This window comes from Lepisma saccharinum, chromosome 3 (genome assembly GCF_977018435.1).
Source record: "Lepisma saccharinum chromosome 3, izLepSacc3.1, whole genome shotgun sequence".
Classification (NCBI taxonomy): Eukaryota; Metazoa; Arthropoda; class Insecta; order Zygentoma; family Lepismatidae; genus Lepisma; species Lepisma saccharinum.
In genome coordinates, this window is record NC_139231.1 from 62,496,124 (window position 1) to 62,514,516 (window position 18,393).

The window sequence follows — 18,393 nt, forward strand, 5'->3', positions numbered from 1 at the left end:
CTTTACCTAATGTAGAGGGGGTTGATGGCAGTGCCAGAATGGCTGAGCCCCCCCTGGCCCCTGCCTGGCTACGGGCCTGGGTCAACCCCCCTAAGCCCCCTTGGATACATGCCTGACAAGAGACACCAATTTGATTACCATTTTTTCTACAGCGTCTTTAGAATTGTTTGACTGAAAGGCTAATTTCTACATAAGTTGAATCTTGCCATATGAGTAATATTTTTTCGCATAGCTTTAACAAAATATTTAATATAATTACATGTATACTTCGTAACTGTACAGAAAAGGTTGTGCCCGAGAAATACGCAAGAAATTAAGGTGCAATTGCACGCTTACCAAACGTGTTAGGAACATTATACTATACGTGGACCTCAATTTTCTATCGTGTATTGTTTCTTTCTTATTCTTGTTGACGACGACTCAAGGTATATATATTTAATATCGGATTAATCAGTTCTCATCGTGAAGTTATTGTCATGTTTGTTAATTGATATCAGTATGTTTGATATTTTGGTTCTGGTTTGTTGTATAATATATGCATTTTAATGATTACGAACATGATTTCTTGGTTATGTCCACATGCCAGTGCTTGCGTTAGTAGTAGTAGTGGCATTCCACGAAAAGTGATCCTACTTCATGTAAATAACAAACTGAATTCATCTTAAAATTATTATTTTTTAACTGCATTAAGGTTTAAAATGCTTGTTAGTGCATATAACTAATTTACATATTTCACCAACAAAAATTAATGCGTCTGTAGACTATGTCCGCATATGTCAAATGTTGGCTACATTTTTAGAGGTTCATACAAGCATATTTCGTTGATACTTTTCATGCATTCAGACTGTCATCACACCTCATTTTGTTCATTATATATATATATAATCTTACTTACCGTAATAAGTTACTGTAGTATTGTCTAACATCTGGAAGGTGTTTTGTGTGATGTGGGAATGTTTCATAGTGGAAATTCAACCATTGACGCATAGCCCCACGAACCATTTCCGGTTAGGTTAGGTAGAGTCACAATAGGTTACAATAGTTAAAAATTGGTTCGAAAAAAATATGCGTAGCCCCACACACCATTCTCGCATAGCCCCACGAACCATTGACACATAGCCCCACAAACCATTTGCGGAAACGTACGTTCTTCAGTAACAAAAACACTTTTTTTAAACAAAAAATTGATCAAAAAGACGTGAATACACATTAAAAAATGATCCGCGAAGCAGATAGGTAAGTACAAATGTCAAAAATTGACGAAACTCTGAAGCTATAGGTGTCCGAAGGATAGTAAACATTTACCGTTTCGGTAATGTATACATTTGAAAACCACACTATAATTTTAAAAAATGTTATAATTATTAATAATCACTAGAAGCCAGAAAACATGTGTGATTCGGATAAAAATTACTTAAAATCAGATGTAGAAATGCAAATTCACTGCAAAATGAACATTCTACAGAAATAATGCACACCTCAAAAATTACTGTCCCATTTTCTCTGATTTATCTGTACAGTCCTTGCACACCATTAAACAGTGTTTCAGGCAGAACTAAACTTTACATTGCTTACAAAAGTATGTGGTTTTTGAATTTTTGCACATGCAGCATCTCCCTCTTTTACCAGGTTCAGGATCTTCACTTCCCTCAGCCTTCCCTGCCTGATAACCTGGCAACTAGTTGACGAATATGTCTAGGCAGGTTTCGTTGAGAAGCTCTCTCTGCCATGTGTTCTCTGACTAAACAAAGGGTAAAGGTTCAGATTGTTTTATGATTTCTCCTAGCACAAAGACTAATTATTGTAGAATTTTGGAAATCATTGTCACATGAAGTTTTAATCTTCCTTAAAGTAATGAGCACTGTTTGGACTCGAAAAACAGTTACTTATGTTGAAAAAAACATCTTTATAATTACCCTACGTACTTCTCATGGACAAGATATTCTCTGTCGACAAGCGACAGTAAATATCGTAGAAGCGTGGAAATGGTAGAAGCGTGGGAATGAATGTAGAAGTAAATCAGAACCTTAGTAGAATGCATTTACGGACTTTATTTTAATGCTAAGGGAACCAAACATAACCTGCCTAACCTAACCACGAAAGCATATATTGAACAAAGCCTTAAGTAATCGCTAAAACTCCGCAGTATGTGTTAATAGACGTACATCGAAATCGAAACATGTAATAATTGCATTTGTAGCCTTCTTGACTTCTTTTCAGCTTCCGCTGAATCTTCCCTGCCACGTACGCATTAACACCTGCAATGTTCATAAGTACGTAAAATAAACACTTTGTTGCCCTTCCAACGTTGTATTCCACACACATTCAGTCTACGGCATCAACACCACCTTTAGTAGAGTTGTAAAAGGTGATAATCTCAGGCTTTTGGGTCCATATTGAAATCTTACACCCTCAATTTCGCATTTTTTTTTTATATAAAGAATATGTGCTGCTAATTGTGAATAATAAAATTCTGGAGTATTTACGACTGTACAGCCATTTGAAGTTGCGAGGTGGTTGCTGTGTTGAAATTTCCCACCGATTCCAGGCTCCGTCCCTGAGGTAATTAACCTCCGGCTACCCGCCTTTCTATATAGAGTCCCTTTTGAAGGTATGTTAGAAACTGGCTGGAGCCACCTGCCTCCAATACTATTTTTCGCACAGACACATTTAGGCACCAAAGACATTAGGCTAAAATTAGTACACCCTGGACTGAAGACTAACGAGGCTCTGGCGACTGGCCCCATGGCCAGTATAATTTTGTTTGTATTGTCCTGTTGTCCTTATGTGTGCTGAGTGCCCGTTTACAGCCTCAGCTTTTAACAGAAGTCTGAACATTTTAAGATTTTTAATTATGCAACGTTAGAGTTGTTCTTTGTAATGATAAGGGTCTGGCCCCCGTATAATGTGACTGGAGCAAAATAGCCTAAGTGCTGACGCTCCCACATTTTTAAAATCAAATTCAAAAAATAAGGCTAAAATTAAACCTCAAAAGGTAACTTACCTCTTTATCTCAAGTGCAGGCTGAATTGCAGGTCGAAGTTAATTTGAAAGTCCAAAAGAGAAGTCAGTTGTATGTCAAAAGTCTTCGTTGTCCTTTTCCACAGAATACTACCCTCCCCTGTCTGTACCATCATAGAAATAAGAAATTGCAAATTATCCCATCCCACAAGTCATTTCTGGCCCGCAGTTGCGAAGAGAAATGTGCACGATGTTCCACAAGATAACGTATTTACACACGCTGAGGATACCGTTCAACAATATGTTGAATGATATTCCTCATCGCGTCTCGTCGCTGTTTTCCATGCCTGTCAAACCACATAAACTCATCCAGATACTCCTCCAAAAAAATGTCTCAAATTATTCCATTGCACAAGTCAATCATAAGAAGAAAAAGAAAATGTTTAGACGTGCGCCTGTGACATGAATCCAATATGGAAGCACTGAGAAGCTGTATAGACGCAACGTACGTAAGGAACTTCAATTTCAAAAAACGTAATTTTCGTAGCCATAGATGTAAAAAAAAATACCTTCTGTGCTATTTACACCCTTTGTTACAAGAAACTTATTTATTTGACGAAAACATTTGAAATGTTCATGAAATCCAGGGTGTAAGATTTCGGCACCGATGCAGCCTTTTTCATGTCCTCAGTTGAATCATCAATTTTTTCATCATGGTGCATAGAGGAAATCAGAATTTCATCATGGTGCATAGAGGAAATCAGAATAACACACTTATTCTTCTTTGGGACAGAGGACACTAAAATACATTTCTCCTGAAACCCAAACATACTTGAGTGTATGGGGTTGGTCTTCTTTGGTAAGAATTCGGAAGGGATTTGAGTTTTATTTTTGCGCACAGTCCCAACAAGTGTAAGATTTTCTCTTAAAAGCTTCTCCATTAGTTTGTAACGTGTGAGCCAGTTGTCCACTGTGATGTTTCTTCCAGTTCCTAATATTGGATTCACCAAGCGAAGGACAACACCGTCTGCAGTGTTTTCAATTTCGAATGGTCCTTCAGGTTGCTTACCTGCATATATTTCTAGGTTTTTAACATAAAATGTTTTTGAGTCTGCCATTATAAAAACCTTCGTACCATACTTTGTGGGCTTTGATGATATATACATACGGAAGCTGCACTTTCCACAAAACCCCCACAAGCATTCCGTCAATCGTGACAAATTTCCCTTTGGTGTAATTCCTTTTACAGTTTTCGACAAACATGTTCAAAATGTCGCGAACTGCTGCCAACTTGTCATTTCTTTTTCTGTTGCCTCTGGTGTTAATATTGTCGAATCGTATGCATCTGCGTAGGAAACTAAACCTTTTCAGGGACATGGTAGCCTGGAAAATTTCTGTGCCTGTACCACATGTATCCCAGAATTCTTCGTCATTTAATTTCCCACCATGCAACAAACCTGCTATATACAGGGGTCAGTCAAAATGATGGACCCGATTTCAGACATTTATTCTGTGAAATATAATAAACAAATGTTATTGTGAGATGTGCTAAGAAAGGTAAACTGTCAAAGTTTTTTTCAAACAAATCACAAGTGTTCTATGTGAGCACCTCGCGTAACATGGCACACATCAAGCAGATAGTCTTATCTCCTGCCAAATCTTGTGTAGCATGTTGCGGTCAATATCAGCAATGGCTGCTGTTATGCGGACATGCAGGTCATCCAATGTTGTTGGAAGTGGTGGTACGTAAACATGATCCTTGACAAAACCTCACATGAAGAAATCACATGGGTCAAGTCGGGGGAACGAGGTGGCCAATGAAGGAGAGGTCGATCCTCCGGAGATGCACGGCCTATCCAACGTTGTTCCAATGCCCCATTGAGATGGTCCCGAACGCTGCCATAATGCGCAGGGGCACCATCCAATTGGAGAATGAAATCTGCGCTATCCTCTGCAAGCTGTGGAAGGAGCCATAGTTGCAGCATATCATGGAAAACAAGTCCTGTCACAGTACGTTCATGGAAGAAAAAGGGCAAAAAAGGCATTCACTTTGGGAGAATCTCATTCGTGTTCCACAAATTCATGGGGGTTAGCAGTTCCCCAAATCCTTACGTTGTGTCTATTCACTTTCCCTGAAAGGTGAAAAGTTGCTTCATCACTGTAAATTAACCTCTCAGAGAACCCATCCGTTTCCATTAATGCGAGGAAATCAGTACAGAAGGATGTGCGCAAAGCATAATCAGTGTCTTTTAAGGCTTGAACTAGTTGCAAGTGGTAGGGTTTCACTTGTAAACGTTTCCGCAGAACCCCTGGTAGGTGGACTTCTGTGGACTCCGCACGAAACATGTGCACACTCGTTCCACTGTCTCTTCCCCAGTCGACGGACGGCCAGTAGATTTTCGTTTACAGATGCAGCCCGACCACTTACTAATGGCCTTCCCTGTAGTTGGTTCTCTCCGATATTTGGTACAGAAATGCCGTTGCACACTAATCACAGACTTGTTCACATGATAATCAAGCACACAAAAAGATCTCTGTTCTCCAGTCAATGCCATTTTCCTCCTTGCTGCAGACTCCTAGTGGTAGAAAGGGGAAACTAAACTTTGAAAGTTAACCTTTCAAAGCGCATGTCTCACAATAACATATGTTTATTAGATTTCACAAAATAAATTTCTGTAATCGGGTCCACCATTTTGACTTACCCTGTATAAAAGATCCAAAAATGCCTTTAATTCCTGTTTAGTAATGCCTCTGGCCATATTAGGTTCACTTTTATTATGTGGCCTTACCTTTTCAATAAATATGTTAGTGTAGCTAACAAGTAAATCTAGGACAGGATCACTAAAAAACAAGTTCCGCGAATCTTCTACATTTTTTGCATTTCCAGTAACTCCAGGCAGATGACTTACAATATTGTGAGTTCTGGTTCTAACATTCTGGGGAAATATATATTTGCGCTATTTGGGCTTATTGTCTTTGCCTAGAAAATAATTTGATGTTTTTGTGGTATTCGAACGGAGTCTTGAATGTTGGGTGTGTTTTCAGATTTTCAGAGAACTATCTGCACTTCTCTGTGAGGTCTAATGTTGTATATCCTCACCACTACATGAAGGCTGAGGTTCTGTGTCACTTCCGATTTCGCTCCCCGAGTGATGATCACTTTCAATTTGATAGTTTGAATCAGAAGATTCTGTGTGAGAGTTTGATGATGATTCAGGTGCTAACACTGCCGAATTTCTACTTCACGCAAAATTACACTCATTTTTAACAAAATACGTCACTGAAGAACGAAACAAGACACATTACACAAACAACTGGTAATATCATCTGTGAAACATGAGTAGTCGGGCAGGGTCTGTGAGACAAACTGCTCTGCTCACGGCTGATCGGAAGGAACAATTGACAGTAAACAATGACCAGCGTTTTACTTGATGTGTGTCAGGAAGGTTCACAGGAGTTTTTCCGTATAAGTGCTGCCATCTATTGAATAATTGGAAAATCTAGACCATTTGTCTCACAGACCCAACGTGACCGTTCTAGGGTTAAAAATATTCTATGCAAGCATTCTCGCTTCCCATGGACAATGTATTATCCATTGACAAGCGACAGTAAGTATCGTAGATTAGTGGGAATGAATGTAGAACTTAATCGGAACCTTAGTAGAATACATTTATGGACTTTATTTTAATGCTAAAAGAACCAAACCTGACATGCCTAACCTAACCACGAAAGCATATATTGAACAAAGTCTTAAGTAATTGCTAAAATTCCGCATTGTGTGTTAACAGACGTAAATCGAAATTTAACCATGTAAAAATTGCATTCGTAGCATGATGAAATCGCAATAAAACAAAAGGAACTTGGGCCACAGCACATCTTGCCCAGCAGAATTTACAGTTTTCCATGACACCAGATCAGTAATACAGTCTGACAGAACTAACTTGAGACAACTGGCTGCCGCCGCCGCAGGAGTACCAACCTACAGCGAACGCTTGACTCTCACGCGAATCACTGGCAATCAGCTGACAACGGGAGATGGAAGATTTGAAAAATAATTACATTGTGTAACGGAAATATCACTGTATTAAGAGGACATGTTAAGAAAATTATAAGTATTCTATCTTACACAATAAATGGATAAACAGTTTACACAATAAATGGATAAACAGTTTATTCTTTATCTTTAATCCGTAATTTGAAAACACCAAGGCTGTATGCACTGCCGCTTCGCTTGCTTCACCAGTCGCACGTGAGTCCTTTCAACAGTTGGTAACAGTTCGCGTGCCCGAACATTAGAGTTTCCGTTGGCCTGTTACAACAGGAAGTCCCCCATTCTAGCCAATTCGAGCGCAGTTGCATCACTCACAGAGCGGCCATTTCTCTCAAGTTAATTCTGCAGGACTGTAGTACACTATCAGAAGGTTGTGATAATGAGTATGACCTTAGTATAACAAATCTCTGGGAGCTAAAAACTTTTATGAACAACATAATCTTATTAAACCATGCCAAAATTTTCACTTTCTAGCAGAAGTTCAAGTGTACCCAGTTAGTAAAATAGAAAATTTAAAATCCATTTTCAAATACTTTTGCTTTCTGTTCTCGTCTCAAATTCTAAAGTCTATGACTCAATTTTCCTGGTAAAGTAGAAGTGGTGAGGATTTCATTGAAAGTAGAAGATTTGATAGTTACTTCATTGTGTTTTCCATTTAATATGCTATTTTGTGTACATGTACAGTAGTTGTCTGTATACTTTTATTATAATGTTTATAATTTTTTCAGCAGAAACATGGGTCCACCACGGTATGAGATGTGTGTTGGTCTAAACAAAGGCCATAAGACGACGAAATACATGCCCAGAATAAAGCCAAAGGAGGGTGAAGAGAAAAAAAAGAGAAAAATGCGGAGGATTAGACATGATACGGTGAGTCATTTTGAATGTGCATAGGCACCAATGAAGGTTAAGTTTTACCTGTGTGCCTAAAAGTGATGTCAGTATTTCAGTACCTTTCAGTTCAACTTAAATGTTTTGTAGCTTTTCCACAAGAAACTAGCTTGATAATTCTCTTGGTAACTAATAACCAGTACCAAATTACAACTTCAGTAACTTGTTTTACACAATCTACATTGATGGTAAAGACTAGATATATATTTTTACATTACAGATTGATAGTGTCCATTTATAAACTTCTGTTTGTCAAAAGTGAGTGTTTTGTCACAGATATCCTGTTAACGTTTATCCAACTTAACATCCTTGATGCACGGAGATGTTATTTTATTCTTGAATTTGCTATGGGTATCAGAAGATAGTAGTAGTAGTAATAATTAGGAATGAGTTTCTGTAAAATTTTTTGCATATCCAATAAACTACTGATATAAAATTTACTTATACTGATAACCAATAATTAGGGACCTTGATTTTTTGGAAATGTGATGAGATCGAAAAATGCTAATCATTGCAAAGATTATGTATATGCAGTGGCACATTCTCAACATGTTTTTCATGCACTCGAAATCGCGGAAGAACATGAATTTGGCATAAAAAGCGAATTGTGGCCTTTTTCGCAATTTTCAGCACATTTTGTGCTTAAAAAATAAAAAATACTTTGAAAATACAACATTCATGTTTACAAGAGTCTGTCTGAATCTCTTCTTCATTAACATCCCGACAAAAATGAAGTGAAAATTTTAGCAAGGGACGTTCTGGTGACGTGCAATCGCTCAGGACAAATATAAAAGATCAAGCATGACTCACTTTGTTTCCTCCTGGATTTTATTTATGTGGTTCTTTCAGAAGATGTATAAACTTGCAGTTACAGCATGTCAAAGAGCTTTTGAGTTTGAAAAACATGGACTTGAATGAATACGTGGAAATGAGATTGACATCTGGGTGTGTTTGGAAAAGGTCACCCCAAGCAGCATGGACTTCATTCCAGTGATCTGAAAATTCTTATATGCAAATATTGCAATTGCAAAGTTTCATGGGAACGTCGTGATTCTGTACAGAAACATTTTCAGCGAGAAACACAAGAACAATGTAAAAGCAAAGACAAGAATGTCGCCCAAGCATCTGTAAACAGCTTGTTTTCGGCAGTGTAACGACAAAAGACTAAGAAAGTTTTTGGCCTTGGAGTTTCATTTTGTCATTTATTTGTGGCCTTTTTCGCAATTTGGAACACATTTTGTGCTTAAAAAATGAAAAATATTTTGAAAATACAACATTCATGTTTACAAGAGTCTGTCTGAATCTTATCTGAAAATTCTTATATGCAAATATTGCAATTGCAAAGTTTCATGGGAACGTCGTGATTCTGTACAGAAACATTTTCAGCTAGAAACACAAGAACAATGTAAAAGCAAAGACAAGAATGTCATGCAAGCATCTGTAAACAGCTTGTTTTCGGCAGCGTAACGACAAAAGACTAAGAAAGTTTTTGGCCTGGGGAGTTTCATTTTGTCATTTATTTAGATGCTGAAATTTTATGTTAGTAATGAATAGGTGTTAAGAATTGTCAGCATATCAGTAAGAGCTTTTTTCTGGCAGTAGACAGTGATACACCACACTATCATGTTCTTTCCGTAGTCCAGAATAAAACTACCAAAATGTATATATAAACATGTACAGACAAAATATTGATGGGTATATTTTATTTTTAACTTTGCATGATTTTCATAGGAAGTTTATTTTTGTCGTTACTGTTACCATACTAGACCAACTTTTGAAGAGTACCAAGATATTTTTACCAGAAAACTGCTTAAGGTTAACTTATAAGTTTTTGTTTTGCACCTGGCTGAATATATCACCACCACTTCATGGAGAGTTAAAGGTTCTTTTTGCCCCTGTTTTACATTTTTTTTTGTGCGTAAGACAAACGTATGAGTATTGTTACTAAAATTAGCCACACTAGGGAAAAGTGAAAATGCAAATTTTTGGGGAACAATAACTGAAAAATCAAGGTCCCTACCAATAATTAATTTATCCAGTACAAAATTACAAATGTTCCTTGATCATGAGTGGTTCATTCACCTTCTCGGCACAGGTAGTAGCTATATTTTGCACTGTCCGTATTCCACTCAGGATGGATGGTAGCTTTGTTTACCACCTCCATGTGACAACAATTGATGTGCTATTTCTTGAAAACTGTACATGATATTTCAGTTCTGTGATTTTTGTTCATTTGTACACATATGAAGGTTGACACTCAAATTACAAAACAATATATCCATTGTTACTACATATTAATAACTCTGTTAACTGAGTTTACTGCCTACCAGAGATTTTTAACTATGAATTAAAAAAAATAATTCAAAAGTACATGTTTTTGTCTGATTGATTGATTGAATTAAAATTTTTGGGTGCATCGGCACATCAGGCCATTTTGCACCCTTCAGTGAATGGGGGAAGATCCCCTTATCTAAAACCCTTACCTCAAATTTAGGGAGATAAAAAAGGGGTGTAAGAAGCCCTAAGACAGGTTAAAAAAATGCAGGTTGTAAATGGACCTGCATTGGACAAAAACAACACATTAAAAAAGGTAAGGATAGTTTATAAACTACCTCAGAGACAGTGCAAGAGACTGCTCTTCTCAAAAATCTAAAGACGTTGGCTAAAAAACGGACATCGTCACCCAACATGGATAACAAGTCCTTCGGAAGGTTACAACTCTGTCTGAGATGATTAAAATCTGCACATTCGAGAAGAATGTGTCAAACACTTAAAACAACGTTGCAAGTATGGCACAACAGAGGGTCCAGTCCTTGCCACAAATGCGTTACAATGGCTGTGTCCGATTCAGAGCTGCGTTAAGATCACTTCTTCTCGGTGCGAGGGACGGGTCGAGGAACACCAAGCAGCAGGGACTGGCTTGATAGTTCGAAGCTTGTTCCGCCTTGTCTCATCCCACTCGGCTTGCAACGTGTTACGAATGGAACAACAAAAAACATTCTGAAGGTCCCTAGCTGGCAGAAGGTGGACGAGAACGTCGCCGTCTTCATCAGCAGACTTTGCGGCAGCATCGGCTTCTTCGTCCCCCTAGATGCCCATGTGACTAGGGATCCAACAGAAGCACACTTCAGCTCTCTAGGGAAAAAGTACCCAAGTCTCAAACTTCAAATAATTATGATGTACACTATCGGTTCACAGGTAATTGCAAAAATGTAAATAAATGAAGTCAAACTGCTTTCTGTCTCTAAAAACTTATCTGAAAATGACATTTTCAGTGATTGCAATATTCATTGTTAACCTAAAAAATGAAGTCAAAGGATTACTTTTTAGATACTACACACAAAAATATAATTGTAGCCAATAATGTGTTTAACATGACAGTTTTTGTCACATTGTCCTAGATTTAACAGTTTCAAATGAAGAAAGTGACATGCACCATGATAAAATGTCTGCCATCTCTAAATCAGTGATAATATAAATCTGTCCGCACATAATATATGTACATTAAAAAAAATGGTCACTCTGCCAATTATTTTTTGTAGCACCTAATATGGATTGACCAATATGTGGATAAATTGGATATCCAGATATATGAAATTCGGATAGAAAATTATCTGATATCTATATAAAATTGTATCTGAAATTTGCCATCCCTAGAGTCAAACAGGACCTTTTCATTACAAAGTAATAGCATTAAGGGCATACGATACAGTCTCCACTGGACTCTTCCCAAGCTCTTCCGGACCCTGTAGCCGAATGGTTAGCACATTGCGCTGCGATGCCAAGGTTCGAATCCCTCTCTGTCTTGGTTGTTTGTGAATATCCATTCATCACTCATCATCATCTTCGCAAATTAGCCAAGAGGCACAAACCGCGAAGTAAGATAAACTAAATCAATCGGTCAATCAACCAAGCTCTTCTGTCCATGGCAGTGTGCCAACTTAGCTCTCTTGGAGCCAGATCTGGCTCTTTGGTGCACTCGTTCGGCTGTGAACTGGGACACCCACCCCCGTGCCCCACTATAATGCCAACTCTGGTTCCGGTCCACATAGACCAACTTTTGTCATGATTATACATTTTGCACATAACGTGATAGTTATATTGCCTGCGTCGCCCCACTCCCTCTTATCTCTCCAGCTACTTCTTTATAGCGCCATGTTTGAAATTGACATAATATTGTTATCAGGGAATTCTTTATTTTCGATTTCATACGACCATCGGTGGATTATTGAGATGGGCTATGCCGCCGGATCTGGATGTTGCTAAGAATAAATTGTCATCAATTTAGAGTTAACGGTAATTATCATTAAGGGCTATTTTTTTTTATTATAACTAACATTACCCTAGGAGGCACTTTATCCAACCTTCGTAAATCTAGCTCCTTGAAAGTCAATTTTAACTCCATTTAAGGTGAAATTTAGTTCTTTTATGCTCATCAGGTTTAGCAACACTGCCAGGAGGCAAAGAGAAAAGCATTGATTATATGGGAGTATGATTTGATTCGTTCTCTTGGGAATATAAAACTTTCGATGGAATTCAAAAATATGTCAAGAGGAAGAGGGCAGTTTGAAGATGCATTTCACCAAAAGTCGAAACTTGCATTTGATTAGCCGTAACTTGATGTTGAAGTTGAATACATGGAATTCTGGAAATTCTTATTCGTCATACTTTTCACTTTTCATGTCCTGCTGAATAATCATCATAAAAAAATGCTTCCACTTGCAACATGGGGAGAAATTCATATTCCTGGATACACCCAGGGTTTTTTTTTAGTAGCAGTGCCCGGTCGGACGATATTGAAATAAATGCACAATTGGTGCGTAACTGTATTTCCTCCCCTTAACACAGCCTTTTGGGAGGCCCGGGAATACCTTATCATAAATGGGTTTGCAATAATATTCGATTAACAGATGGTAGGTACCAAAAAGTAGAAAATATCTATAAAATTGTTAATCGTAATTCTCTTGTAGCTACATGTCAAAAAGGTAGTGTGGAATATGTTAATTCACTGTTAAACCTACCAAAGAGATGTGCTTTTCAAATTAACCCTAACAATTTCATTTCCTTTTGGGTTACATAGACCATTGTTATGTAAAGATTAAAAACAAGTAACATTTAACATGCATGTGCATTGGCTATGTTCAGAGTCTCCCGAGAAAGCAGCAGAAAATGTTGTATAACAAATAAAGGCCTACTTTACAATTGTGTAATTATTTTCACAAGTTTTATGAGGTGTTTAGAAAATAATTTAGAATGCATCAAATGAGTATGGAAGAAGTAACACAGTTTTAAGTCACAGAAAGTACAATTTTGCGAGGAAATAGGTTTTGCAAGCAACTCTACAGGGAGGAGGAAGAAAAATTTGGAGGTAATAAAACTCAACAACCCAAATTATCAAAAAGTGTAATTATATTTTGCATGACATAGTGTTAAATGTATTTAGAGGCAAGATTGAAATGCTAAGAACCCCAAATGTGATCTATCTAACCTGTTTGATAGCATTACATACCTACAACGAAGTAAAATTATCTGTAAAAAGTAGCAGTAGTGGGTGGGGTGAGGGAGGTAAGAAATGTTCAGTAGTATGCTCACAAGTTTAGCATCGCTTATACACATGAACTGACACTGAATCATGTAGAAAATACAGGTGTATAATGATAATTGTAGTGCAAAAATTTTTTTTACTTGGAAAATTACATAATTAAAGACTACAAAGTACACATTTATATCATAGCTTTTTATTTTTGTTTCAGAGGCAATCAAGGCACACCAAATTTGTCAATGACATGATCCGAGAAGTGTGTGGCTATGCACCTTATGAGAAAAGAGCAATGGAATTGCTGAAGGTCTCCAAGGACAAGAGGGCCCTGAAGTTTTTAAAGAAGAGGGTAAGGATTTGATGACCAAATTAGCTAAGAAATTAAGAGTGCCATGTTTCCCAATTGCTGTAACCAGTAAGCACACATGTTGGGAATTGAATTATCCTGTGCAAGTAGATGTGATTTTTAAACTATAATTTCAGCGCCATAGCCATCATTCATGCCAAAATAAATAGTTCGAACTAAGTTTGTGGGATAATGAGGCTGCTCTGCCATGCCAGCTTAGTTGTGTCCTTAAGGGGGGAGATGGACAATTTCCCCTAATCTTTCTCGCTGTGGCAGCTGCCGACCACTGTTGCCAACTTCGCTCTTTTGAAGCCAGATCTGGCTCTTTCGTGCACTCATGTGGCTGTGAACTGGCACCCGCCCTCTGCCTCACTATGATGCCACCACTGGCTTCGCCCCACAAAGACCAACTTTTGCACGTGATGTTATATTGCCTGCAATACCCACCCCCTCTTACCTCCCAGCTAATTTTATATAGCGCCGTAGCTAAGGTGAAGATGACAATATTGTTATCTGGGAATCCTTTATTTTCGATTTCATATGAGCATCAGTGGATTATTGAGATGGGTGATGCTGCCAAATCTAGGCGGTGACAATTAAGATAAAATTGCCATCACTTTGAAGCTAATGGTAATAGCAGCACCCCTACCCCTCTGACACTTAAAATTAGGATGCACCTTATGCAGCCTTCGTTAATCTAGTTCATTGAAAGTCATCTTTAGCTCTATTAATGTTGAAATTTTGCTCTTTTATGCATATCAGGTTTGGCAATACTGCCAGGATGGCTGTAGGAGGCAAAGAGAAATGTCTCAGGAATATCAAAACATCCAATGATGTAGAAAAGTACATGGACGGAAAAAGGACACGTTTAACTATGTCATAGTAGTAGGAAAAGTCTAAACTCCCATTTGATTAGTCGTAACTTGAAGTTGATTTCCCATAAGGAATACATGGGATTCTGTAAATTATATTTTTCAAACATTGTGTCTAGCTTATCAATCAACTTGAAAAACAGTTCCCACTTGCAACATGGAGAGAGATTCATACTCTTGCATTCTAATCCCTAGAGGTACATATTTTTGGTAAATAAAAAAGCAACATGTCGGTACAAAAACCAAGCCAATTTCGGGGTCAAAAGCATTAAATAAAATAAAATTTTGCTGTTAAAGCAGTGAAAAAGCGGTATATAAGATGACATATTGGTTTTAAAAATGTGAATATAATCCCAAATTTGATTTAAAAACTGCACTTACTACACAAAATAAACATATTCCTTCTAATAGCACATTTATGTTGTTACCAGAATACTAACTTTATTCCTGTATAAAGGGGTATATTTTTGCTGCTCAAATATTTACAGCAGAATTCATCAATGTTCCGTGAATTGCATAATTCTGACCTCAGAAAGTGTCATATCCGTAAATAAACTATAAATTTCATGTTTGTGTCTATTTCGCATTTTGCAGTTCATTTTGCATTATTTTGTGACAAAACAGGGTGGAAAAATGCACTTCACACCTTTCAGAAATCTGAAAAATTAACATTGCAATGTATTATTTCTCATTTCGTGTTTTTGTCAAAAACTAAATATGCATGCCTCTATAGATCGACCACAAGGAAAAAAACCTTAGGACGAGAAGTCCCCGCGCAACTTTCCCTTCTTCCCTCCACCTCGGGCCATAAGGAAGCATGGTCAACTCTCCTCCTCCCCTACTCGCGGGGGTACGGTGCACATGACTCGCGGGTCTGCACAGGTTGTTTTGCTCGTGGTTCCACTATACTAATCCCTTTTTTCAATATCAGTGCCTAATCCGAGGATATTGAAATAAATGCACAACTAGTGCGTAATTGTCCCTCTTTGCCTTAAGATAATTTCATCGTTTGTCATTTGGTTGCCCTAAGCTGTACGTTGGGGCATAATGCAGTGAGCTATAATTGAAGTGTGTCTTGTCTAAATCTAGAATAAGCCAACCTCCATGGTGGAGTAGTTAGCACAGCATGCTACGATGCCAGGGGTCCCAGGTTGAAATCCTGACCTGCGCATGGGTGTTCTTTGTGAGTGTCCCCTCATCAATTTTATCGTATCTTTCATCCTCATCTTCGTGATTAGCCAAAAGTGGCAGAAAGGAGAAGTGAAATAAACCAAGTCAATCAATCAATAAATATATAATTAAAAAAATGTGTTTCATAAACCTTGTAGATAATGTACTTTTTTTAAGTAATGTTTCCAAAAGTGACATTTTTGTGAATGGTAGCACCATTCAAAATGTCCTTGAGGGGCAGGACCTACACAAACGCAAAGGATCAACGCACGAGATGCCTGACCGTGTCAACAATGCTCAAGTTAATGCACAGAAAATGCGGGAGATAAAAAATAGCCACCGCGTGTACATTGCTGCCACCTACTAGGCAAGTGCTGACAATTCAGACAAAAAAGGAGCTTGTTCCGATTAATTCGCACAGGACTGTATACTCATCAGAGAACGGTGCTGTGATTTAGAATTATATACATTACTGTTATTTGTATAATTTGCTGTGAAGTGGAGAAGTGATTAATCAGTTAGAGAATAATATAATTTCCCGCAAGCCTCTACGATAATAGCACCCCAGAAATGACTTGTGCAATTTTGATAATTCTAAAGTACACTCACTCGTAATGTGTAATTTTGCCAAATACCCTTTCTTAATTTCACACTACAAGTATACCATACGATCATGGACATCGTAACTTTTCGCTCATCCTGTACAGATGGTTTTCAATTCAATGAATGGCATGCCTGTATGTTAGTTCAGAACGTTCTTCAGTCTATTTGCCAATTAGTTGATGATCCTATAGCTTCAGTTATTAATTCTCTTAACTTGTGTAAATTAGTAAATTATTTGGTACGGTCATTAAATAAATTGATACACCAGGGATCATTTACAAGCGTATGGCTGCTCTGTATGGTGATGAGTTGGTGGGTCGGTTTTGAGCTCGTAAATGTTCCCTGGTGTGTTGGCTTCTCCCGTCAAAAACTATCACGGATCGCTGAGCCTCCTTTGTGGCACCTGATACTGTGAACACCACGACTCACCTCACTGAATAACTGGCTGGCACCTTGGAGGCAAATTGCACAGGCACAACCTCTCTTCCCTGCCAGTGCTGCCACCTAGCGACGTGATCTGGAACTCGTCTCGCAGACATGTGGCGTACCCCAGCCTGGCCTACATATCCCGTAAATTTCATCGCTCTGTCACTGTATTTAGCTTTTTCAGGGCATTAATCCGGTTATTTATTGACTGTACCAAATAATTAAATAACTTCAAGATGATCACTTGTTCTGTTTTTAGCACCCATTTGCTTCCTCTGCATGAAACTATTTATCTCAGTAGTCACAAGAATTTGTAAAGTTGAAACTTGCTTGAATATGTGCAGTTTCCATTTTCTCCCACTTCAACAGAAAGTGGAACTGAAAATTAATTTTTCCCATCTCTGTGCTTCATGATATAATGTTGATTATAATTTTATGCTGACTTTTTCTTCTTCACCCAAATTGCAATTACAATGTATAACATCCAATATTTTTGGAGGTGGCCCCTTATCAGAGTGGTTAGCACATCATGCTATGATGCTAGGGGTGGGCTCAAATCCTGGCCTGGGCATGGATATTTGTGAGTATCCATTCATCAATTTTCATCATATCATCACTCATCCCCATCTTCGCAAATTAGCCAAAAGCAAGTCAATCAATCAATATTTTTGGAGCACATTCAAGATAATTTAGTAAATAATCAAGTTTTGTGTTGTACTGACAACATTTCAACTTATTTTTGCAAATTGAAAATAAAATGTAATTCAGTTGATGCTCATAAACTTCTATATTCTTCCAGCTGGGAACACACCTCAGAGCCAAGAGGAAGCGAGAAGAGCTGAGCAACGTTCTGGTTCAAATGAGGAAGCAGCAGGCACAGAAATAAGGCTGCGTGGTTTTGTAAGTTAAAATGAGGACATAAATAAAACCATGTTACACTACAGGCATATAGTTTTTCTTAATCTTGTGATAAAGCCAAATTTGTGATTATTACTTTTGGATACAGTGGGGATCCATTGCAAACTTTCCTTCCAAGTAGGTGTTTAACTCTATTAAAGTTTTTAGTGCATACAATGCTGTTACACAAGTACAACAGTTTAAATGCAGAGTACCTGATTTCCTGTTTATTTCAAGTGGGAGTGGTTTTCTTTTTACAAGTAAACAAAACTCAGTGTAACAGTATTCGATATGTAATTTCATGCATGTAAATTCATTTTCTATCAATAACGTACCTCTCTTCATTTTAAAGACTTGTAGTTTTTTGCCATGAGTATTTATTTTTTTTCAATCCACTAGCATTAATGTAGTCATTAGTGCAGTAAATAATGTCTGATTAGAATTATATGGAATTTCTGTTCTTATTTGTAATGCTTCTCTGACATTCTAATCAAGTGACTAAAATACTGCACAGAAAATGTTGGTGGAGGCGGATATTAAAGTTGTGGAACTTCAGTACATATTTGCAAGTAGTATTTGTGATTAGTCCAAAATCTAAAAATCGAATCTAACCTCAGTTCTCTGTACTGTATAAGAA

The 18,393-nt window shown here is 37.7% G+C and overlaps 1 protein-coding gene across 2 annotated transcripts; it reads left to right on the top strand.

The window, feature by feature from the left end:
* The first annotated feature begins 348 nt into the window (after positions 1 to 348).
* RpL36 (ribosomal protein L36) lies at positions 349 to 17,802 on the top strand. 2 transcript variants are annotated; one of them, XM_083119907.1, is made up of 4 exons: positions 349 to 425; positions 7,744 to 7,882; positions 13,657 to 13,791; positions 17,659 to 17,802. In XM_083119907.1, the coding sequence occupies exons 2-4, from the start codon at positions 7,748 to 7,750 to the stop codon at positions 17,743 to 17,745; spliced, it is 357 nt and encodes a 118-aa protein (XP_082976033.1). In that variant the 5' UTR covers positions 349 to 425; positions 7,744 to 7,747; the 3' UTR covers positions 17,746 to 17,802. The 2 variants fall into 2 exon arrangements, with proteins under 2 accessions (XP_082976033.1, XP_082976032.1); XM_083119906.1 differs by having other exon boundaries at positions 354 to 425; positions 7,741 to 7,882.
* The last annotated feature ends 591 nt before the right edge of the window (positions 17,803 to 18,393 follow it).

Excerpts from the sequence above, each read along its gene's own strand:
- RpL36 (XM_083119907.1), top strand. The coding sequence starts at position 7,748 with ATGGGTCCACCACGGTATGAGATGTGTGTTGGTCTAAACAAAGGCCAT. Across the intron at positions 7,883-13,656 it reads GGAGGATTAGACATGATACG|AGGCAATCAAGGCACACCAA; the intron begins GTGAGTCATTTT and ends TTTTTGTTTCAG. Across the intron at positions 13,792-17,658 it reads TGAAGTTTTTAAAGAAGAGG|CTGGGAACACACCTCAGAGC; the intron begins GTAAGGATTTGA and ends ATATTCTTCCAG.